The sequence below is a fragment of the Microtus oregoni genome, unplaced genomic scaffold, assembly GCF_018167655.1.
Source record: "Microtus oregoni isolate MIOR12 unplaced genomic scaffold, Mior012 000014F_ref0000157, whole genome shotgun sequence".
Lineage (NCBI taxonomy): Eukaryota > Metazoa > Chordata > Mammalia > Rodentia > Cricetidae > Microtus > Microtus oregoni.
In genome coordinates, this window is record NW_024543073.1 from 11,669,457 (window position 1) to 11,692,942 (window position 23,486).

Here is a 23,486-nt window from a genome sequence, read left to right on the forward strand (position 1 = left end):
AATCCTTAAAGTCTCTTGCTTTTTTTTAACTCACCTAAGTATAATGCAGGGTGTGTGTAAGATTAAGTCTTAAAACAGTATGTCTGATTTTATATTTTTCAGAATTTATTACAAGGTTTCCAATTAAGGGTTAAAAGTTGGATAGTTTTGTTATTTTAAAGTATTTATAACAGAACTAAAAATGTAAGTTACAATGAGGCTATTAACAGTTTTTAATTCCAAGAGCTAAAAAGAGCTTCTTTGTTTTCATATGCTGAAGATCTGAATTTTTCTGACTTACTCTGGATGAATTGCTTTCTACTTCTCTGAAAAACAATGAAAGTAAAAACTGAGAGATAGATTTTTTTTTTCCTTCAAATAGCATAGTGATCCAAAGGAGAAAAGTATTTCCCATCTATCTAGATGAGTCTTAAGAGGTTGTCAAGGCATGAGAACTTAGACCCACTGTTATAATCTAGAAGGCTTTTATTTTATTTTTAAGTTACATTTATTTATTGCACGTTTGCTTGTTAATGCACACACCACAGTACATATATTGACGTCAGAGGACAGCTTGCAGGGATTGATTGGGTTTCTCCTTTTACCATGTAGGTCCTGGGACTTGAGCTGACGTCATCAAGTTTGGTGTGCTTTTGCCCACCACTCTCCCCGGCTGGTCTTCTAGGAATTGACCTTAGTGCCATATGTGGATCCCTGGGGCTAGGTGATCTGCCATTAGCTGGAATCATAAAGGCCAAAGTCATGAACTAGTGAACTGGGCCAAGTGCAATTGCATATTTATTTTGCTTGGCCAGAATTATGAGACTAGTGAGATTCTGCTTCTGATTCGATGTCTATACTATATGCAAGTAATTCCACTGTTTCAAAATTCCACTGCTTAGTCACATGTAGAATATACTAGGGAAACAAAGATACATATGGAAAGATAAATCAGTGAGAGTATTTGAAAAAATGCAGTCAGCACTCTAGGAAAGAGGCAGCCATATCATATTTTTTTTTCCTAATTAGCTACCTGCCTTTAAGAAGATGTTAAAAATAATTTAGCTGGGCGTTGGTGGCGCATGCCTTTAATCCCAGCACTCCGGAGGCAGAGGCGGATCTTTGTGAGTTCAAGGCCAGCCTGGTCTACAAGAGCTAGTTCCAGGACAGGAACCAAAAGCTACTGAGAAACCCTGTCTCGAAAATCCGAAAATAAATAAATAAATAAATCAGAGTGAAAGGTTCCAGAGGCATCCAATTGTAAGCTTTTATTTGTTTGCTTTAACTTTGACGTGGTCTTAGACAAACCTAACTTCATTTCCCAACTTAACAAATAACAGATGTGTTTTTTTTTTTTTCAAAATGAGTTCTCAGTTAATGATTTACTTAATCTTCACAAAATAGGGCAAATTAATCTGGGGTTTACAGTCTTGGATGCCTCTGAGAGCCAAACAGGCGAGGCTGTAAAATGCAGAAAAGACATTGAATCTGAAGGGGAATCTACCTAGTTTCAATAATGTTGGCCAACCAAAATGGATATGCAAATTGCACTAGGCCCAGTTCACTAGTTCAAGACCTCTGCCTCAGCTAAGATTTGTGGTGAAGGGTGTGTTTTGACGTTTCCTCTCTAGACGGCAATACTATCTGATGTGACCCGCTGAATATTTGATTCCCAACTAAAGCTCACCTGTGTCTTTTTTTATAAAGACTAAAATGGATATTTTTGACCAATAACTTACTTTAACATTCAAACATGGGTATAAAATTACTATCCAATAACTAGTGCTCCCTTTAGTTGCTCTGTTAGTGTTTCTTGTCTGTGTGCACATGAAGAGGCCAGAGGAGTCTAGGCACCTCCAACACCTCCTTGGGTTGTTGTTTTGTTTGCTTTGCTTTTATGGAGATAGGGTCTCTCTCTCTCTCTCTCTCTCTCTCTCTCTCTCTCTCTCTTTCTCTCTCTCTCTCCCTTGTCAAAGTAGGCTGTGCACCACCACATGTCACCACCACACCCAACTTTTTTTTTAAGCAGGTATTTTTTTAATAATTATTTATTATGTATACAATATTCTGTGTGTATGCCTGAAGGCCAGAAGAGGGCACCAGACTTCTTTACAGATGGTTGTGAGCCACCATGTGGTTGCTGGGAATTGAACTCAGGACCTTTGAAAGAGCAGGCAATGCTCTTAACCACTGAGCCATCTCTCCAGCCCCACACCCAACTTTTTACACATGGTTTCTGGGTTCTAACTCAGGTCCTGATGCTTGCACAAACACTTTACCAAATGAACTATTTTCCTAGCCCACTGTCAGTTTCTTAAACCTTGCTTTTTTAGATATGGCTTGCTCTTTTGTACCTAGCATCTTCAGTTTTTGAGATCCATTGATTTATTATAAGGCATGAGATGGTTGTAAACATACATTTGGTACTGGCACGTTTTATTTTGTCCTCTTCTATAGAAAAGTACATTGAAACCCAGTTTGTTTTAAAGCTCAAGGAGAGACAGGCATAGTACACTTCTTTAATCCTAGCACTGGGGAGGTAGAGGCAGATGAATCTCTGAGTTTCAGGACAGCCTGAGCTACTAGTGACACATCATCTCAAACACGCATGGAATGAACTGGGTGTGCTGACCTGTGCTAGCACTTGGACGACTGAGGCAGGAGAATCTAGAGTTCAAGGCTAGCCTGAGCTTTAGGCACATTCTAGGTCATCTCAGGCTAAAATGTGAGACGACGTCTCAAAACTTCAAACAAGAACAATAAAAGTTTAAGGAAACCGGGCGGTAGTGGTGCACGCCTTTAATCCCAGGCAGAGGCAGGCGGATCTCTGTGAGTTCGAGGCCAGCTTGGTCTAGAAGAGCTAGTTCCAGGACAGGAACCAAAAGCTACGGAGAAACCGTCTCGAAAAATAAAAAGAAAATAAAATAAATAAATAAAAAAGAGTTTAAGGTGTGGGCTATGTATGTAACTCTGCTTGCCCAGTGATGTACATAGAGCTGCAGTGCACACCTGTAATCTCGTTCCAGGAGCTCTAAGGCTGGAGGGTGCAGAATGGGAGCCCATAGAGGCTTCATGAAATCCTCTCTAAATGACAGAACAGTGAAGACGGGCTTTGAATTTTAGCTCTTAAAATGCAGAAGGCTACCTTTTGTATACCTCCCTCAGGGAACCTATTCATCTGCAGGTTATAGTTAATGATTTTAACGGTTTTTGTTTCTATTTTCCTAGTTAACAGTAAGATTGGGGGCTGGAGAGATTGCTCAAAAGTTAAGAGCAAGCTGGGCGATGGTGGCGCACGCCTTTAATCCCAGCACTCAGGAGGCAGAGGCAGGTGGATCTCTGTGAGTTCGAGACCAGCCTGGTCTACAGAGCTAGTTCCAGGACAGGCTCCAAAGCCACAGAGAAACCCTGTCTTGAAAAACCAAAAAAAAAAAAAAAGTTAAGAGCACTTATAGACTGCTCTTGCGTGGGAACCAGATTCCATTATAGTGGCTCACAGCCTTCCATAACTTCAGTTCCCAAGAACCTTATGACCTCTTCTAACCAGTCACCCACATGAAAATAAATAAATGAGTAAATAAATAAGTTTTTAAAAAAAGTAAGAGTAAAGGCTGTAGTCACCAACTCCATGTCATGTCTTGAGCGGTTGGTAACATTTGGAAGAGAGTCCTGCTTGACTTCAATGGGATATTTTTAATAAGACAGTTCATCCTTGTGACCCCAAGTTTACAAGTAAGAACTGTTTGGGGGATACTCTGAACAGTATGAATCCATCTGGTTCTAGTTTAGGTTCTGCCACTCTGTATTTTATTATATATTATCCTTGATGTGCCAAGTTCCTCCAGCAGGCATTGTCTGCCTTGTTTACCTAATGGAGATAATAATACTAATATACTTGTGGAGTATAGTGTTAGTACTAATATTTAATATTATAATTACATTATGTCAGCATGAGATTGATGGATGCTGTTCAGTCGACTTGAACGTTAACCCTCAACAGTTCAAATTTTCTGTCTTTCCTAATTTACAGTGATGCGATTGACTAAGCCTACTTTGTTCACCAACATTCCTGTAACATGTGAAGAGAAAGACTTGCCTGGTATGTAAAGAAAGGTTGATGCTTGAATTGCCCTCATTATTTTGGAAGAGGCTTACCCTTGCCAATCTTATACTAACATTTGCTGAATTCCAAGTTGCCTGTATTTGTACCATGTGAATGATGGCCATCTGGGAGATGGGCTCATTTGTAACCTACAGCTTAAGATGATGTCATCTTCTGAAAGCAGGAGAGTTTTAGTTTAAGATACATTGATATCCTAACACTCTGAGAATGTTACCTGTGCGCTCAAATATGCATTAGCATTCTGTTCAGAAATATTGGTGTTTCTAAAGGGCATTTATGTTTTATGGCCAGCATTTTCCATTGTTTTTGAAGCATCTATTCTCTGTGAGATCAGATTTTTTGTTGTTGTTTAATTCTGTCTTATTTGAGGAACGGGGTCTCACTGCATATCCCAAAGTGTCTTGAATGCTTTGTTCCTTTGTCCCAACCTACCAAGTACTGTGATTACAGGCATATACCACATGGTTAGATTTTTTTTGAGATGAATTTTGTGATAGTAAAGATTTAGAAATGTCGTCTTATATCTTAATGTCTGTTGAATTTCAGTGCTACAGTATTGAAAAGTATAAATATTATATCTCAGTTTTTTTCTTTTGAAAAAGAGATTCTTATAGCCCAAGCTACCCTAGCACCATGAAGCTGAGACTGGCCTTAAATCCCAAAACCTCCTCCACTTTTAAGTACTAAAATTTTGGGCTTGTGTGACTACACCCAGTTGTATCTGTTTTGAAGAAGATAAAAATTAAAATTGTAATACTATTTTTGTTCATATTAAAAGGAAATCTGACACCCTCCCTCACCTACCTGCCCTTGGTGCTAGGGATCAAATCCAAGGCTTTAATGCTGCAGTTTAGAAAAACAAAGGCCTCTCAGCCCAAAGTCTGAATTGAGAGTCTGATTTAAGCAGGCCTGGAGAGAAACACTCTCACAGAGCAGCCTCACATGCATGCTGCAAGGAGCTTTGAAATGCAGAGAACACAGAAAAACTGCATCCTGTTTGGTGATTGCAAGGGAAAGTATAAAGCCAGCAAGCAGATTAACAGAATCCAAAAACATGCAGTTAGCTGGAGCTTTTCATCCGAGTTTCTAGAACAGGGTTGGGGACTTTCCCAGGGACTTTTCATAATGGGTGTAGAAAAGGGGAAAATCAGTTTCAGGTTAAATCAAAGATAGCTCCAGCTGAGATAAGATGGAGGAAAATTTTGCCTGGTCACGTTGTGAATACTAGGCAAGTGCTCTCCCACCAAGCTGCCCACTGGTCCCCATTTCTTTACATAAGTGAAACTGGCATTAAAGGTAGATGTTAGAATTTTGTTTTTCTCTTGCTGCAGGTGATCTCTTTAACCAGTTAATGAGAGACGATCCTTCAACTGTAAATGGTGCAGAGATTTTAATGTTGGGAGAAATGTTGACTTTACCCCAAAATTTTGGGTAAGAATAATCAATTTACATAAGATGTGCAGCAATACCCAAAAGCTGTCTGTTATGTTTGTATGCGGGGTAGGAAAGTGCCCATTGTGCAGTAAATGAAAAACACATACAAACTGCTCTTAATGATAGTGGTTCTAAAATGATAATAGCATTTTAACTTTGTTCTTTGTGTTGTAACTAAAGCCGTGGGTCTTGTCTACCCAGCACCACCACAGCGCTGCCAACATACCCCAGCCCTAGGTGTTAACCTGCAGTGACTCTGCTCTACCACAGCGCTGCCAACATACCCCAGCCCTAGGAGTTAACCTGCAGTGACTCTGCTCTACCACAGCGCTGTCAACATACCCCAGCCCTAGGTGTTAACCTGCAGTGACTCTGCTCTACCACAGCGCTGCCAACATACCCCAGCCCTAGGTCTTAACCTGCAGTGACTCTGCTCTACCACAGCGCTGCCAACATACCCCAGCCCTAGGTCTTAACCTGCAGTGACTCTGCTCTACCACAGCGCTGCCAACATACCCCAGCCCTAGGTGTTAACCTGCAGTGACTGTGCTCTACCACAGCGCTGCCAACATACCTCAGCCCTAGGTGTTAACCTGCAGTGACTGTGCTCTACCACAGCGCTGACAGTGTACCCCAGCCCTAGGTCTTAAAAACTGGCAGCAAATTCAACTAATACCTTTAGTTGAATTTACCAGCATTGCTAACTTTTTCAGAGTAGCTCTCTTACTGGGCCGCATTCCACTCACACCTGTCTCTCTATAGATATTATCAGATTTATCAGCTAATCTACTCTAAACTTTTTTATTTCTTCTCTTATTCTATATTATCAATGAATTTAAAATTAAAAATATTCACAACTGAAAGAATTTGAGACAAAAAGGAATTTTTGGGGTTTGATGTGGGTTTTGTGTTTTTGTTTTTCCTAAGCTTTCAGGGTGTGATCATAAACTAGTATCTTGGAAACTTGGAAATGTATTGATGTAAAACTATTAAAATTATATAGAGTAGGGGCTGGGGAGGTGGCTCAGCCCTTAAGACCACAGACTGAACAGGCAGTGGTGGCATACGCTTTTAGTCCCAGTTCTCAGGAGGCAGAAGCAGCCAGATCTCTGTAAGTTTGAGGCCAGCCTGGTCTACAGAGTGAGTTCCAGGGCTACCCTGAGAAACCCTGTCTTGAAAAACCAAAAAGAAAAGAAAAGAGCACAGACTGTTCCTCCAGAGGACCTGGGTTCGATTCCCAACATCCATATTGCTGTTCACAACTGCCTGTAACTCTAATTCCAGGACATCTGGGTTCCTGTTGCTGTTAAGAGACACCATGGCAACTCATATAAAGGAAAACATTTAATTGGGATGGCTCACTTATAGTTCAGAGGTTCGGTCCATTATCATCATGGTGGAACATGTGGCATGCAGGTGTTGAAGTAGCTGAGAGTCCTACATCTTGTAGGCAACAAGAAGTCAATTGTGACATGGGACAGCATCCTGAGCATAGGAAACATCAAAGCCCGTCCCCACAGTGACACACTTCCTCCAACACAGCCATACACACTCTAACAAAGTCACTCCTCCTAATAATGTCACTCCCTATGAGAGTATAGGACCAAGTACATTCAAACTATCACATCTGACTCTTCTGGTCTGCTCAGGCTCTGCATGCATGTGGTGTACACACATAGTTGCAGGGAAAACACCTACACACATAGAAGTTAATACAAGTTTTTTTCAAAAAACTTTACGGTGTTAAACCAATAGTCATTCTATTAGGAAAATAATGGAAAAGTTCTCCAAGATGGATTAACTTGGAACATCTAGATTTAGGGCATAAGTTATTTAAAAAATGAAAATGACATTTTCTAGTGTTTTCAGATATAAATCTTATGACAGGCCAGCTCTGTTTCTAGTGACCATTATTTCCAGGATGTCCAGTAATTTATGTAGCGGTTGGCAGCTGTATTATATCAAGTATAATTACGTTCCCATTTTGAAGTGCCCAATGAAAATAACACTGAAGAAATACTTGCTTGACCCTTCAGTAAATTTTCTTCCACCTGAATTCCTACTTGAACAGAATGATTCTCTTGAGGACTGAATGCATTTCTGGCTAAAATGCTGTTTCATTTCATAGGAATATATTTTTGGGAGAGACCTTTTCCAGTTATATCAGTGTTCATAATGACAGCAATCAAGTTGTAAAAGATATACTGGTGAAGGTAAGTGGCATTCTTATTTACAAAGCATTTTATTTAGATTTTTTTTATTTCTGTTGAGCCTTGGGAACTTCATTAAAAGGCATTATCAGTACTAGATTTTTAAAAGTCATTGGCAAATACTGATGTGTGCCAAATATTATGGAGGACCTAGAAACATTTTCCTTCTACTCAAAATTTCTGTTGGCTTGGCTAAGAAAATGACTATTCAGTGGAATGATAGTTACAGTGTTTGTGTGTGATTAACATAATAGTACTTGGAAGACTTAGGGGGAAACACACTAGAAGTCACTTCCTCATTGCAAGAAGGGACAGTAGAGGAGAGAAAGACAAGAGGGTCTTGGAAGACAGGTCGGATTAGAGGAAGAGTATAGGGCGCGATGGTGGGGGGGGACAGAAACAGTGTATTCTTGTAGATGAAAACTAAATCTCACGTGCCATGTCAGGTGGTAAAGCTGTTTAGTGTAGCGTCTTGAAAACCAGGCTAAGATTTTAGCCAAAAAACAAAACAAAACTAATTAGAAGTTTCTCTCCTACCCTCCAGTTCCTGAATAAACACTCAGAGGCTTCATATTACTTATAAATGCTTGGCTTCTTACTAGCTTGCTCTTACATTTAAATTAGTCTATATTTCTTATCTATGCTTTGCCATGTGGTTCATGGCGTGTTTCCTCATTTTGTACACGTCTTGCTCCTCAGCAGCTGACTGGTGTCTCCCAGACTCCGCCCTTCTCCTGTATCTCTGCTTGGTTTTCCCACCTGACTCTATCCTGCCTTATGGAAGTTTTATTTATCAACCAATGAGAGCAACACATATTCACAGCATACAGAAAGACCATCCCACAGCACAAAACAAAACAAAAAACCTTTTAGTGTCACTGGGCTTTTACTAGAAGTAGTCAGCTTCTGTTAGGAAAGCTGTGGTGATCACCGTGGGGGTGCTCTGTAGAAAATGGAACAGTTAGACAACTCTTAGAGTGGTTGGGAAATCAAATGCTGGAGTGTCCAGTCTCTTAAGAGCTTGAACTGTATTCAAAAGAGAAAGGGCCTGGATAAAGGAAGTAAAAAGTCACTGTGTGCGTGAATGGATAGAGAAAATGTGGCATATATACACAAGAGATCTGTTCTGCAGTAAAGAAAAGGAATTTCTGTCATTTGCAAGAAAGTGAATGGAACTAGGAATAATCGTGTTAAACAAAAGAGACGGAGAAGACCAGACAGCATGTTTGCACTCTTCTGTGGAACTTTACCCGATAAGCCACAACCACGTGGTAATACACATATTAATAGAAATAGGTTAATTTAAGAATTAGCCAGAAATACGCTTAAGCGATTGGCCAAACAGAATTGCAATTAATACAGATTTCTGTGTGATTATTTCTGGAGTCTGGGTGGCCAGGAACAAATGAGCAGCCTCCCCCAACAGATCATCTGCTGCCAAGCTTGCAACTATAGCCTCTTGGGGTGTCCCTATGATCCTTTCACTGAGGAAGAGAAGACTAGAGTCTGGTTTGTTGATGGTCCAGCACACTGTGGAGGCACCACCCAGAAAAGCACAGCTGGGACACCAGTGAAGGGAAGTCCTCACAGTTGCCAGAACTCTGGGCAGTACACATGGCCAACATTTTCTTTGTAAGGAGAAATGGCCACATGTGCAGCTGTTCACTGATTCATGTGCTCTAGCCAATGAATTGGCTGGCTAGCGAAAGAGCTGGATTAGAAAATTGGTGAGAAAGACTTCTGGGGGAAAGTATATAAATATGGATAGATTTCTCCGGGTGGCAAAAGATGTGAAGAAACGTTGCTGCTTATCGAAAGGTGACTTTATCTGAGGAAGAATGCGATTCACCTTTAAATTGGGCCACACCTTCTGCCGGAAGTCTGTGTAAGGACTTAGAAGAAGGAAGTATTTGCTCTTTGCCTGCTTGCCCTCACCTTGCCCGCAAGTCCATTCCTTCACTGGAATTAGAGCCTACTTCTTGAAGATTCCAGCATAACTGAAGCCGAGCTGAGACAGCCAGCCTTGTGAACTGAGCAACTAGTGGGTTCCTGCTGTGAACTGCTGCTCTCCATTCACAGCCAGCCATAGTTAGATTAGCTGCACTGTGGCCTCTGAGTCAGTGCTTCTCAACCTGTGGGTGGTGACCCCTTTAGGGGTCAAACAACCCTTTTACAAGGATAGCCTAAGACCATCTGAAAGCACAGATATTTACATTTTGATTTATAACAGTAGCAAAATTACAGTTATGAAGTAGCCACAAAAATTTTATGGTTGGGGTCACCACAATGAGGGACTGTATTATAGGATTGCAGTATTAGGAAAGTTGAGAATCACTGCTGTAAGTCATTCTGATAAATCCCCTTTGTGTGTGGGTGTGTGTGGAAAGAGAGAGAGAGATTCATTCTGTAAGCTCTGTTACTCTAGAGAACCCTAACTAATACAGCCAGGCACTGTGACGTAGAAGTAAACAAAACAAGAGGTTACTACTCTATAGACATTTCTAGTATGGAAAACAGAACAAAAACCCACAAATAAAGTAATTTTAGATTATAATGCATGTTACAAAGGAAATACAAGCCTATAGTCAATAACTGACATAAAAGGGGGCTGCTATCTAAGAGTTAAAATGACAGACATTCTAAAGTGGTAAAGAGGCTGGAGAGTAGCCAGGTAGGAGACAATGCTGCATTAGAGACTTTCTTTTTGTTTGGTTGGTTTTTGTCTTTTGAGACAGGGTTTCTTTATGTAGCCTTGGCTGGCCTGGAATTCACTCTGTAGAACCGGCTGGTCTTTAATTCAGAAATCTGCCCCCACCACTCTCCCCAGTCCTCTTCCCAGATAACCATCCAGCTGTCCTCATGGCCTTTCCACCCCTGCGCATCCTTACCCTGGAGATGTCTGAGCAACCTCATGTGGATACTTCTTACCTTTTCTTTCAAGGCGGATCTTCAGACAAGTTCTCAGCGTTTAAACCTTTCAGCCTCCAATGCTGCCGTGGCTGAGCTTAAACCCGATTGTTGTATTGATGATGTCATACACCATGAAGTCAAGGAAATTGGAACACACATGTAAGGATTAAGTTTGCTACTTCTCAAAAGCATTTACTCTGTCCTATCTTGACAATCAAATAGAGAACCAAAGAAGACAAGGTATGAGTTTTGCATTCCTGACCTGTGAATGTATTTGAAACTGAATACTGTTTTTCAGTCTGAAAACAAGTGAACATTTTGACCCTCTGAGATTATTTAGGCTTCACAAGCTCCAGTGGCACCCCTATGCCAGTCACTTCACAGAAGCCGATTATCTCTTCAAAGTATTTCTTACTCTTCTCTCTGCTCCATCATCCCTTTCCTTCTCTTCATTGTGTCTGTTAAAACATATAATACTACCAACACTAAATATAAATTTGCACCCGTATAATTTGATCAGATGAATTCCACAGCTCTATTGAAGGTACATGAACTTTGGATTAAAGTTTCCTAGAAGCCAAATTTCTGAAACCACCATTTATCAATCACTTTGCTTTTGAAAGATTTCCCATTGGCTTTTGGAAATTCTGACTTTACGTATGCTTTCAAAGCTGTCTATAACCTAATCCACCTCCTGTGTCAGTCTTCCTTCTCCTTCTGCACTGCGGTTATGTGGGTGTTCTTTAACTCCACACTCACCCTGTGGTGTGAAGTGTGTTTGCTTACAAAGAACTGCCTGTGGCATTTTGTATAACTTCTCATCTCTCAGAAGAAGCATTACTTCTTCAAAGAAGCTGTGCTCACCTTTGTATATAGCTTCGGCTTCCACAACCTGTTGGGTTTTTTTTTTTTAATCTTTTGTCTTTACAGTTACTATGGGGTTAAAACATGAAATCTTTGTAGTGTATATATCCCAGGAAAGTAGCAGAGAACAGCGGTTCCTAGCCATTGAAGCTGAGATTCCTGGATCAGTTGTGTACATTCACCGTTCCATAGGAAAAGAGCTAAACAGCTGCTTTAGAAGACACAGAACTCAAAGCTAGTCTCAAAACCCGTGGCTACTGTAGTATTTCTGTCCACGCCTAGTCTCCTAACCTATAGGTGCTATCGTGTTTCTACTGTGAACACTTCCAGGGCAAGTGTTGTGGGGGGTTTGAGTTTGGTTTGGTTTGGTTTTTATTGCTGGTTTGGGGGATGTTTTGCTGTTGTTGTTGTTGTTTTGTTATTTGTGTGTGTGTGCACGTACATGGGTTTTTGTTTGCTTATGTGTTTATTTTCTTGTTTAGGGGTGTTATGTTTTGTTGAGATGGGGTTATCAGTATTTAGTCAAATTGCTCTTAAACTTGATATGTAGCTAAGCTGCCCTCCAGCTTATGATCCTCCTGCCTCAGCTTCCCCTACTAGTATTAGAGGCATATGCCACCATCTCCAGCTGTGGTATTATGTTTTGATCAACTTGCTTTCTAGCGCCTATCACCAGTACAAGGTACCAGTATAAAGAAGAAATTAAATTACCCAATGTTACCAAGCTGTGTAGAACTATAAAAGATTCTTTCTCAGTCATCCTATATACATATAAATATCTCTATGCATATAATATATTTATTTAGACCAAGTTGCGTAAAGCTACTAAAAGATTAATGTGTTTTTCAGCCATTTGATATACATATAAGTATATTCATGCATATATAAATATATAGTAATATATAAATAATGTATTACACATGTTTTTATCCTTTTACATTTACTGTAAATATTTTTCTATATCAGTCAATATCCTTGAAAACATGATTTTCTGAATGATTGCCTCTTACGTGTTTAATCGATGTGGTTTGTTTACTCCAATGTCACAGTATGTTTTCAGTTTTTTGCTACTTTAAACAACAAAATGATGTGTAGCTATATTGCCTATCAAGTCTTGAAGTAGATGTTCTGTGTGAATACATCAACATTCTTAAGGCTTTAAACCAAAAGATTGTTTCTAAATTCCTTTCACCATCTGGCAATATAAAGAAATTATGTTTCTCTAACCCTCACCAACCCAAGGAATTCTTGCCAAACCTTGTAAGACTGGAAATGTAGTCTCATTATTTTAGCTTCTGGGCTATGTGTGTGACTGACCATTTCACATTGTATTGACTATTTATAGGATTGTAACACATCTATGTATTTTCATAATCTGGCTATGCATTCTTTTCCTCACATTTGGAGTGACATATTTGTCTTTGTTGATTGAGTTAGAAGAACTCTTTATAAACTAACAATTTAACCATCTTGTCATGTTATTAGAAATATTTTATACTAACGTTTTAATTGTTTTAATAGGTTTTGTTTTGTTGAAACTCACTATGTATCCATGGCTGGCCTGGAACTCAGAGATTCTCCTGCCTGCACCTCTGCCTCTGGTGTGCTGGGATTAAAGGCGTGCTCCACCACAGCTAGCTTCCTCCTTAGTGCGGGGATTAAAGGCGTGCTCCACCGCAGCTAGCTTTCCTAGTGTTTTGATTAAAACTTGTACACGGTTCTCCGAAGTATCGTGTAATTCTACTCTGGATTTTATTTATTTATTTATTTATTTATTTTTTGCAAAACAACCTTTATTGAAACGTCAGAGGCCATGGGGATGGACCCTAAGATTTCAGTTCTGGAGCCAAGAATCTTTCCTCAGCATGCCTGGCCTGAGCCCCTAGTGGCTGAGGAGACAAAGTGAGGGACTCCCACAGTACTTGGACTAGGACCAGGACCTTCCTGGCAGCCCAAGGAAATACAGGGGCTTCAGAGAGAGGCCCCTCATGGAGCTAACCAGGAGCTCAGGGTCCCCATGACACAGAGCTGGGAATTCCTTTCCCATTGGACTGTCCTAGGGCTTTTCTCGTCACCCAAGGCAGGTGGAGGTCGGAAGTTGTCCCTCTGGGCACCTGAGATCGTGGGAAGGCATCTGAGGCCACGAAGAACAGAGATGCTTTAGGACAGACACGTCGGGGACTGGGCAGCCATAGGCCACGGCTGAGACGGGCACTGGGCAGCTGTCCTTGCTTCCACTACTCTTCTGGTCTGGGGCTGTGGCTTTAGTCAGGTTCCCAGCTTCCCTTTTGAGGACATTCAGCAGAGTCTGGGAGCTCTCCAGGATCTTGAGGTAGGCGGCCTCGGTCTCAGCGATGGTCTGGTCAAACTCGTTGCGAGAGGCGATCTTGCGCGCCAGGTTCTCGTTGACGCGGGCCAGCTTCTCCGTTAGCTGCCTCACCTCATTCTGCAGCCGCTGCTTTTCATCCTCCTCCTGCTGGATCTGCCGGCACAGCTCCTCTCGCTTCTGACACAGCTCCTCGATGCACTTGACCAGCTCGTTGTTGTAGTTCTGCAGCGCCACGCCCTGTTGGGTCATGGTCGGCGCCGTGCCTGGAAGCCTCTGGATTTTCTTTAAGATTCATATTTTTCTAGTGCAAATGAACTCTTTTCCCCTTCAGTCACTTGCTTATTCTGGACATTATTTTTGGACATATTCTACTTCCAAAGTAAGAATTTGAAGTTCCTATTCCAAAAGGGCTACCTATCTCTTTTTTACTTTTTTTATTTTATGTGTCTGTGTGTGAGACTGTGTAAATATAGTTAGTATATCAGGTGTGTGCAGGAGCCAGTGGAGGCCAGAAGAGGGTGTAGATCCCCTGGAAGTGGAGTTTAGCAGGCTGTTCTGAGCAGCCCTGTGAGTGGAGAGTCAAATCCATGTCCTCTGCCAGCACAGGAGGCCCCTTTAAGCACTCAGTCATCTCCGGCCCCCTGATCTCATTTTCTCAGACAGTATTTTCTTGTTCATGTGTCTATATCCATATATGTTGTTTTCCCTGCTCTAATCTCATTCAGATTCAGTTTCGCATTGTTGACACAATCTTTTTTACATTTATAAGTAGAATTGAAGTATTTTAAATTTATTAAGAAGTGAGAGGTGGAAGCTGAGCAGTGGCACCCACCTTTAAATCCCAGCACTTAGGAGGCAGAAGCAGGTGGATCTCTGTGGATTTGAGGCCAGCCTGGTCTACAAAGAGAGTTCTAAGATACTCAAGGCTACACAGAGAAACCTTGTCTTGAAAAACAAAACAAAACAAAAAAAGTAAGAAGGAAAATGATTTCAGACTATTAAGACGTCTTTCTGTTTCAGCTTGGTGTGTGCTGTGAGTTATACAACTCAGGGCGGAGAAAAAATGTACTTCAGAAAATTCTTCAAATTTCAGGTATTGAATATAGCAGAGATAAAGTTGTTTTCAAATGCCTTTTGTTTTTCTGGGAGTGTGATTATTCCCTCTCTGGGGAACAAGTTTTAATTAAATAGCTCCCTTCTTAGTTCATGTATAAACTGGTTCAAAAGTCAGACTAAGTTCAAACGTTATCACCAGTGTAATGTTTTTATAATAAAATGAGGCATTTTGTTTCAAAGTAAAATCTCGTTTTATTGATGAGACAAAACACAAAAATATAAAGAGATAAAATGAATATAAAGCCTAAATAAGATGATTGAAAATAGCATTGAATGTCCAAAGAATTATTTAAATGAAAAATTACTGATTCTTTTACAGGAATATTGCATATACAATAAAAAAAATCTTTAACAATTAGACATGGCTTTGGGTCACTAAAGCCTATATTTTAAAATAAGCACTGTTGAGTCTGAGTTTCCTGACTGTTTTCTTTGTTTTGACCAGGTCCTCAAACCATTGGATGTGAAAACCAAATTTTACAATGCAGAGGTAAGTGTTGGGCACTTAATAAGATTTCAAATTAAACATTGAAATCGTGACTTAAAATCAGAGGTGCTGCATTTCCTGTCAGGTTTAGTAAACTGCTGGTATGAGGGAGCTAATCCAGTAGGAAGTGAATTGCCTTAAAGTGTCCCTTGTTCTGCTGGGTTCAACCTACTTACAACCAGCGTGTCCTGACTTCCGCTCTCGTGGTTTTCTGGGACAATCACCCTTTTTGTTAAACAACTGCCCTCAATCCTCCATAATGGTGGTGGTATTTCTTTCAAATACCAGCAATCTGCTGAGTATTTGCAGTGACTTTGGATGTTATACGACTCAAGTGGCGGGCATAGACTCACTATCCACTGAAGAGAAGTGCAGCGAGACCTCCCTGGGCATCCAGTGCACCAAGAAGAGCTGGGCGGCAAAGTGGCTTGAAAGCCACTGGGAGAGCCTCGTTGGGCAAAACTGAGAAAGACATAACTTGAAGAGTAGGAGGTGATTTATTCTTTAGCACAGAGGAAAATTAAGTAGGGCTGACCCCAATAGAAAGGATTTTGTTGTTTAGATTTTTGCGAAAAAATTCTTTATTTGCTCCAGAGCTGTAGAAATTGAGATGTCACCTAGAAATGGTGGCACTTGCCCGTAATCACTTGGCTGGGATGCTGAAGCAGGTGGATAGGGAATTAGGCCAACTGTGTTGCACAGTGAGCTACAGGTCACCCTGAGACATATAGAGACCCTGGCGTGAAAAAAAGAGGAATCTTTTTCTGAAAATTCCTTTTACCCCTCAAAATCTGTATGATAAATTGAGAATTACTCCAGCGGTATTTTGTCGTAAAGATTACTTCTTTTACTTACACCAGGTGGTGATGAGGAATTTGCAATCCTGTCACGCTGTTGCTCAGAATAAAGGGTGTGTTATAGCTATAGTTGTTTAGTTGTCACAGTAAAGGAACCTAACGTGTAAATACCTATTAGAGGAAAGGGAAAAATGCATGTAATTAACAAAAAGATATAGAGTGGTACATAAAATAACAGCAGGATAAGAAGTGGGAGTAATATAAAACAGTGCGAAAACAAAAAGAAACAGTGGAATAAAGCTCTACGGTCTCAAAGTTTCTCAAAATTACAAGTTAGACAAACAAATACTGTTCAGCCAATAGCATAATCAAATTGTCTATTTTAAGTAGTTAGTAAACCACATCATTGTGAATGGATGATATGAAATACTTTCCTACGGTCCTTGTACCATGTATTTGTCAAACATGTTTTGATACTGTTTCTGATCATGCTTGACATGAATCACCTAAATAAAAACTGGTTTCATGAAAAATTTTGCTGTGGTTTTCTAAACTAGGAAAGTCTTGCAGGCCGATACAGAAATCAGTAACTGAGAGTCAGACACTTGGTCACCTGCTCGGTTCAAAGCCTTGTGTCAGGTGTGGAAGCAAAATAATATAAGCAGGTATCTTCCCTAGCTTCAAGAAACTTACTCTGGTGGAGGGGACTGCATAACATAATATAACTGCAATACATGTGACTCCTGGTGTCCCAAACACTGACAGGAACTCAGGAACATAGCAGTGACAAATTATTACCAGCTATACCTTTGACGAAAGAGATGTCATTTGACATTGGACTTACTAAGCCTACTTTTAAATATGTATTTACATAATGTACAATAGACTGAAATATAATAAGAAGAAAATAAGCTGAATTGTCTGGGATGATCTATCCCAACTTTTTCTGAAGTATGACCTATGACAACTTTATGGTAACTTTAATCACCCAAGATCCTCCTCTAGGGAAAGATTCCAGCATAGGTAAATTCAAGACAAGCTTTATAATGCTCTGTTCTCAGTGTGGGATGGCGTATACAGCCACCTGAGCAGTGCAGGTAAAGAATGCACACCAGGAGAATGCAGTACAGGTAAACTGTGTACACCAGGAGAATGCAGTACAGGTAAACTGTGTACACCAGGAGAATGCAGTACAGGTAAACTGTGTACACCAGGAGAATGCAGTACAGGTAAACTGTGTACACCAGGAGAATGCAGTACAGGTAAACTGTGTACACCAGGAGAATGCAGTACAGGTAAACTGTGTACACCAGGAGAATGCAGTACAGGTAAACTGTGTACACCAGGAGAATGCAGTACAGGTAAACTGTGTACACCAGGAGAATGCAGTACAGGTAAACTGTGTACACCAGGAGAATGCAGTACAGGTAAACTGTGTACACCAGGAGAATGCAGTACAGGTAAACTGTGTACACCAGGAGAATGCAGTACAGGTAAACTGTGTACACCAGGAGAATGCAGTACAGGTAAACTGTGTACACCAGGAGAATGCAGTACAGGTAAACTGTGTACACCAGGAGAATGCAGTACAGGTAAACTGTGTACACCAGGAGAATGCAGTACAGGTAAACTGTGTACACCAGGAGAATGCAGTACAGGTAAACTGTGTACACCAGGAGAATGCAGTACAGGTAAACATTGTGTACATCAGGAGAATGCAGTGTAGGTAAACATTGTGTACACCAGGAGAATGCAGTGTAGGTAAACATTGTGTACACCAGGAGAATGCAGTACAGGTAAACATTGTGTACACCAGGAGACTGCAGTACAGGTAAACATTGTGTACACCAGGAGACTGCAGTACAGGTAAACAATGTATACACCAGGAGAATGCAGTGTAGGTAAACATTGTGTACACCAGGAGAATGCAGTGTAGGTAAACATTGTGTACACCAGGAGACTGCAGTACAGGTAAACATTGTGTACACCAGGAGACTGCAGTACAGGTAAACAATGTATACAACAGGATAATGCAGTACAGGTAAACAATACACACCAAAAGAATGCAGTACAGTTCAACAGTGTATACCAGGAGACTGCAGTACAGGTAAACAATGTATATATCAGGAGAATGCAGTACAGGTAAACATTGTGTACACCAGGAGACTGCAGTACAGGTAAACAATGTATATATCAGGAGAATGCAGTACAGGTAAACATTGTGTACACCAGGAGACTGCAGTACAGGTAAACTGTGTACACCAGGAGAAGGCGGTACAGGTAAATATTGTGTACAACAGGAGAATTCTGTACAGGTAAACAATGTGTACAAGCAGGTTAGTGAGCAAACTCTGCCCTCAATATGTCTTTCCCTATTTGTTCTTTTTTAAATATTCAGCCATAATGTTCTTCTCTGTCCCATTGTCATTTAACCATAGCAATTTCACCTTTTTAGAAAAGTAGTTTGTCATATTTCTGTATGTTGCTTCCTGTTTACTTTCTTGTTTACTAATGCTGTCTTTAGTAAGTAAAAAAAATGCAGAGATGCATTTTATTTTAAAGTTATTCTTTTTCTTTAACATTTAACTCTGATTTTCTAATTTTTCTTTTTTATTTTTCCATTAGAGTGACCTCAGTTCTGTGGTAATTTCATTTTTTATTATAAATTTATATGCTTTTCTCATCCCTTTTTGACTTTGCCTAATTAATCTCTCTAAAAACATAGTGGAAAAACAGTTAGTTGTGAATACTAGATCTGTGGCTTCTGAAGAAAATACACAATTTGAGCATGCTTTTTAAATTGTGAGATTAAAGATTAAATTGTCACACTGAAGCAGCCCCATTCTAATTTCTAGTTTCTTTGGGTGTTTTTTAGAGGGGACATACCATCTCGGTATCTTTTATTCTTGGATTTTCAATGTTTTGCTGTAAAATATCCGTATTACCTTTCATTCCTCACATAGAATGTACAATTGAAAGAGATGCACAGTGGTTTTATATCTGGGTCAGGTAAAGCTGGCCTTTTGATAAAAGCAGGCAAAAGAAAAGCAAATTTCCCATACTGGCTGGATTCATGTTTCAGCTCTATCTACAATGCATAGCGTTTGCATATGCTGTCCATGGGTAGGAGCTGCTCTGGCAGCCTGAGCACTAGATCCTGGTTCTCGTTTTTCAGATGTCCAATGACTTTGTACTAACTGTTCACACTAACTTGATTTTCCATTATGCTGCTTCTCTTCATTTCTTTAAGCTGTTCATTACTTTATACAGAGAATTGCATTTTAATAATTGAAATGTGGGCCTTGGGTTGTTTTAAGAGCAATGGATTTTTGGGATATATTCACTTATTTTTTTTTAAAGGAAAAGTCACTGAGCTGGGTATGGTAGCACATGCCTTTGATCCTAGCACTCAGGAAGCAGAGGCAGATGGGTCTCTGTGAGTTCGAGGCCATCCTGGTCTACAAAGTGAGTTCCAGGATAGCCATGGATGTTATACAGAGAAACCCTGTCTCAAAAAACAAAGGGGGAAAAAAGAAAAAGGAAAAAAGTAATCAAATTATGAGTTTAAATGGCACATTGCTTTAGCCGGGTGTGGTGCACACCTGTCTTGTCTACATAGTTCCAGGACAGGCAGAGCTAATAGAGATGTTCTGTCTCAAAAGGGGGGGGTACATTATTTTAAAAACATTCCTTGTACTAATGCTTTGACGTGAGCACATGTCTAAAAGGCTAGAGAATCTGCTAAGGCACATTAAATTATAACTTCATTATATTTTACATGATTGTCATTTTTCTGACTTTAGCATTTTAAAAGCTCATAATTCCCCAATTTGAGGGCATAGTTAATTTCTGAGTTCTATAACTGAAACTTCTTTGGGGGGGGGAGTACTTTTTGAATTACTTTAGCATAACATTTTTTATTCTTCAGTCACTCAAAACAGACCCAGAACCAAGAGGCATGAAATTAAGAATGTTAAGCAGAAGTAACTAGGGAATTCAATGTTTTTGTAAATTGAATATTGAAGTTATGCACTGACTGAACTTAATGATGCCATTTTGAAATTGTCAAAGTCTATAGACTATTTCAGTGTGGCTAGTTTAAAAGCTGAAGTATCATTAGCCCACTCCCCATATTATGATTTCACCTTAAATATCTGTATAAAATGAACCAAGAAGTGACTAAGACTACTTATGAATTTCTTTACTTTAAAAAAATCTACACCCTAAAGGGTATAAAAATAGATTATTCATCGCTGGTGTCACTATCTCACATGAAGTAATTACACGCTAGTTACGTTGTACTGGAATATTTGACTGAAGACCTGATTTTCTGCCCTTAGCACTGAGTGTGCCCATCACACTGAAGTCCCTTCTAACATTTGAACATCTTATCAGATTGGGATTTTTGTTGTTGTTACTGAAGTATGAGTTAAATGCATGCTTCTAGATTCTATAAAACATATAAACTATAAGCCGGTTATCCCACATCCATTGTTTGGCAGGGTACCTGTTGACTAACACCTCACTTTGCTCCTGTTTATTATGTTAGGATGAAGATTTCTTTTCTTGCATTAATTGTGACACTTTTGATTTGCAGGCATGAACTAATCACATTTGTGGTTAATATTTTTTCATATAAGTAAGATATTTTCATTGTGGCAAATACTTTAAATATCATGACATTTTGGTGGATTTGTTTCTCCATGTCCCTAGACTGATGAAGTCTTTCTCGAAGCTCAAATTCAGAACATTACAACCTCACCCATGTTTATGGAGAAAGTGTCACTGGAGCCGTCAATAATGTACAATGTAACAGAATTAAATTCGGTGACCCAAGCCGGGGAATGGTAAATATGAAATGTTTGCTATTATTTGGAAAGATGCAAGCTTTTCTGATGTCCCCTAGTCTAGTAGATTTTGATTTATTTTAAAATAATTGGGGGACATAATTTTTTAGGGAAGTTTCATCATAACTTCAGTGAGAAAGTAGAAGTCCCACAGGTTGTCCTCTGCAGCCAGTTTCTCCTTTGGTTTCTGTTTTCTTACGTGCCTTTTTGTGTGTTTTAGAGCCAAGCTCTCTCCATGTTGCCAGGTTAAGCTCAAGCTAGCCTTCTGCAACAGCTTCCCAAAGAGCATCGTACTCCATTGCACCCAGCTCTCCCATCTTGTATTGATGTAGCACTTGTTATGATTGGTGGACCAGTGTTGATTCTTAATACAAGCAAAATCCCACAGTTGAAGCCCACGTATATGTCGTACACATACACACTGTAAAACTGGACAAGTGCATAACGGCGTGTCTGCCATTGCTAATGAGGTCTCCGTACACCTACTTGTGTCTCCCTCTACATAAACAGCCTCGCCTTTGCCCGTCTTGTGTTGCACTGTTGAAAGTACTTATTCTCGTTCTCTCTTTCTCTCTCTCTCTCTCTCTCTCCCCCCCCTCTTTTCCCAATACAAGTTTCTTTCCATAAATGCATGTTCTCTCTGCCTCTGTGTGTGTGTGTATCTGTCTGTCTGTCTGTCTTTCTCTCTTTTCCCAATACAAGTTTCTTTGCATAAGTGCATGTTGTCTCTCTCTGTGTGTGTGTCTCTCTCTGTCTCTGTCTCTCTCTCTCTCTCTCTCTTCCCATACAGTTTTCTTCACATAGCTCTGTAGCCTGGTCTTGAACTCAGAGATCCACCTGCCTCTTCCTCTTGAGTGCTGGGATTAAAGGTATGCACCACCTCCCAACTGCACTTGTTCCCTAACCTTCACATTTCACCCAGATAAATCTGAAACTATCATTATTATTCTGCCAGTGATAAAACTGAAACATGGGAAGGAAGGTGGAGAAGAAATTAGGAAATGAAGATAGGGTGAGTGTGAGTTTGGAAAAGAAATTATCGGCGTATGAGAAGACATGCACGTCGGAGTAGATGGCTTTAACTGGTGTGTGGAAAGTGTCCATGTCTTTCTATAGCTATTTCAGAAGAGAAGGAACAAATAAATGTATTATTAATGTAGATGAGGAGGTAGCAGCTGGGGAGCGTGCCTGACTTTTCCAGTGAATATGATTCCTAGTAATTCCTAGCAGTAAACACCTCGTGTGGTGGTTTAGGATATAGGAAGGCTGACAGCCTCCTTTACTAGCACTGAGAAAACAGCTTCCCATCCTTCATTCATTTTGAAAGCAATTACTTAGATTAGAATGGTGTATCTCGAGGGTGGTAGTGTAGCTAAATGGTTTAGCACTTGCCTAGCATGTACAACAACCAGGGTTCTCTCCCCGGTGCCACACAGAGAAACAGAATAGCATATATTGCTCTGTTTCTAAGCTAGTTTCTCTCTGTCCCCCCATCTTTTTGTGGGAAGGGTGGTCCTGGGGACTGACCCAGTGCCTCACACATGCTATATGAGATATATGCTACATCAGATAGCCCCAAGCCTCTTTTTTACTTTTTTATTTTGAGTCAGTCTTACTAAGTTGCCCAAGATGGCCTTGAACTCACTGTCTCCTCAGGAAGATATTCCTTTTCATTTGGATTAAAATCTCTGACTGCTCCTAGATCTCCGTGCAGTAAATCATCCAATTCGTATCCTAAAGATTAACCACATGAGCCAGGCATGGTGGTGCACACCTTTAGCACTTGGGAGGTGGATCCCTGTGAGTAGGAAATCAGCCTGGTCTACAGAGTGAGTTCCATGACAGCCAGGGTTACACAGAGAAACCCTGTCTCAAAGAACCAAGAAGAAAAAAAGAATTAACCGTGTGAGATTTCCTTCAGAAAGATGCTAGCAGACTTCTTTCTGTCTATTTCTACACCTGCCAGTGTATCTACATTTGGATCCAGAGGATATTTGCAGCCAATGGATACACGCCAGTACTTATACTGCCTAAAGCCCAAGAAGGAATTTGCAGAAAAAGCTGGCATCATTAAAGGCGTAACAGTCATTGGAAAATTGGACATAGTGTGGAAAACAAACCTAGGTGAAAGGGGACGGTTACAGACCAGCCAGCTTCAAAGAATGGTGAGTCTAGCAAACACTTCAGTGTGGGGTTGGGTGCACAGGGGACACATGGGTATTACAGCTTAACACTAAAAAGCAGGGCACCATGAAGTCAGATTTCTAGAAAATACTAATAGGTGTTTTGATCGCTTGGTAGAAACCTAGTGTTGAGATTCATGGAAATGTTCAGTCAGATGTTGGTTTCTCTTTAGCGTGTGTGTGTGTGTGTGTGTGTGTGTGTGTGTG

The 23,486-nt window shown here is 40.3% G+C and overlaps 2 protein-coding genes across 5 annotated transcripts in view; one reads left to right on the plus strand and one right to left on the minus strand.

The window, feature by feature from the left end:
• Trappc13 (trafficking protein particle complex subunit 13) overlaps window positions 1–23,486 on the plus strand; it is a 32,440-nt gene that overhangs the window by 5,628 nt on the left and 3,326 nt on the right. For 2 of the 4 annotated variants that reach the window (XM_041663166.1, XM_041663167.1), the window contains exons 2-10: window positions 4,010–4,078; window positions 5,434–5,533; window positions 7,665–7,749; window positions 10,688–10,815; window positions 14,870–14,942; window positions 15,411–15,455; window positions 18,875–18,892; window positions 20,963–21,096; window positions 23,063–23,261. In XM_041663166.1, coding sequence (XP_041519100.1) covers window positions 4,010–4,078; window positions 5,434–5,533; window positions 7,665–7,749; window positions 10,688–10,815; window positions 14,870–14,942; window positions 15,411–15,455; window positions 18,875–18,892; window positions 20,963–21,096; window positions 23,063–23,261 — 851 coding nt within the window. The remainder of the gene's footprint in view (window positions 1–4,009; window positions 4,079–5,433; window positions 5,534–7,664; window positions 7,750–10,687; window positions 10,816–14,869; window positions 14,943–15,410; window positions 15,456–18,874; window positions 18,893–20,962; window positions 21,097–23,062; window positions 23,262–23,486) is intronic. The other 2 variants (XM_041663168.1, XM_041663169.1) reach the window with 1 other exon arrangement.
• LOC121455574 (Sjoegren syndrome nuclear autoantigen 1 homolog) lies at window positions 13,589–14,098 on the minus strand. The gene has a single exon (XM_041663173.1). The coding sequence runs from the start codon at window positions 14,096–14,098 to the stop codon at window positions 13,592–13,594; it is 507 nt and encodes a 168-aa protein (XP_041519107.1). The 3' UTR covers window positions 13,589–13,591.

Excerpts from the sequence above, each read along its gene's own strand:
- LOC121455574 (XM_041663173.1), bottom strand. The coding sequence starts at position 14,098 with ATGACCCAACAGGGCGTGGCGCTGCAGAACTACAACAACGAGCTGGTC.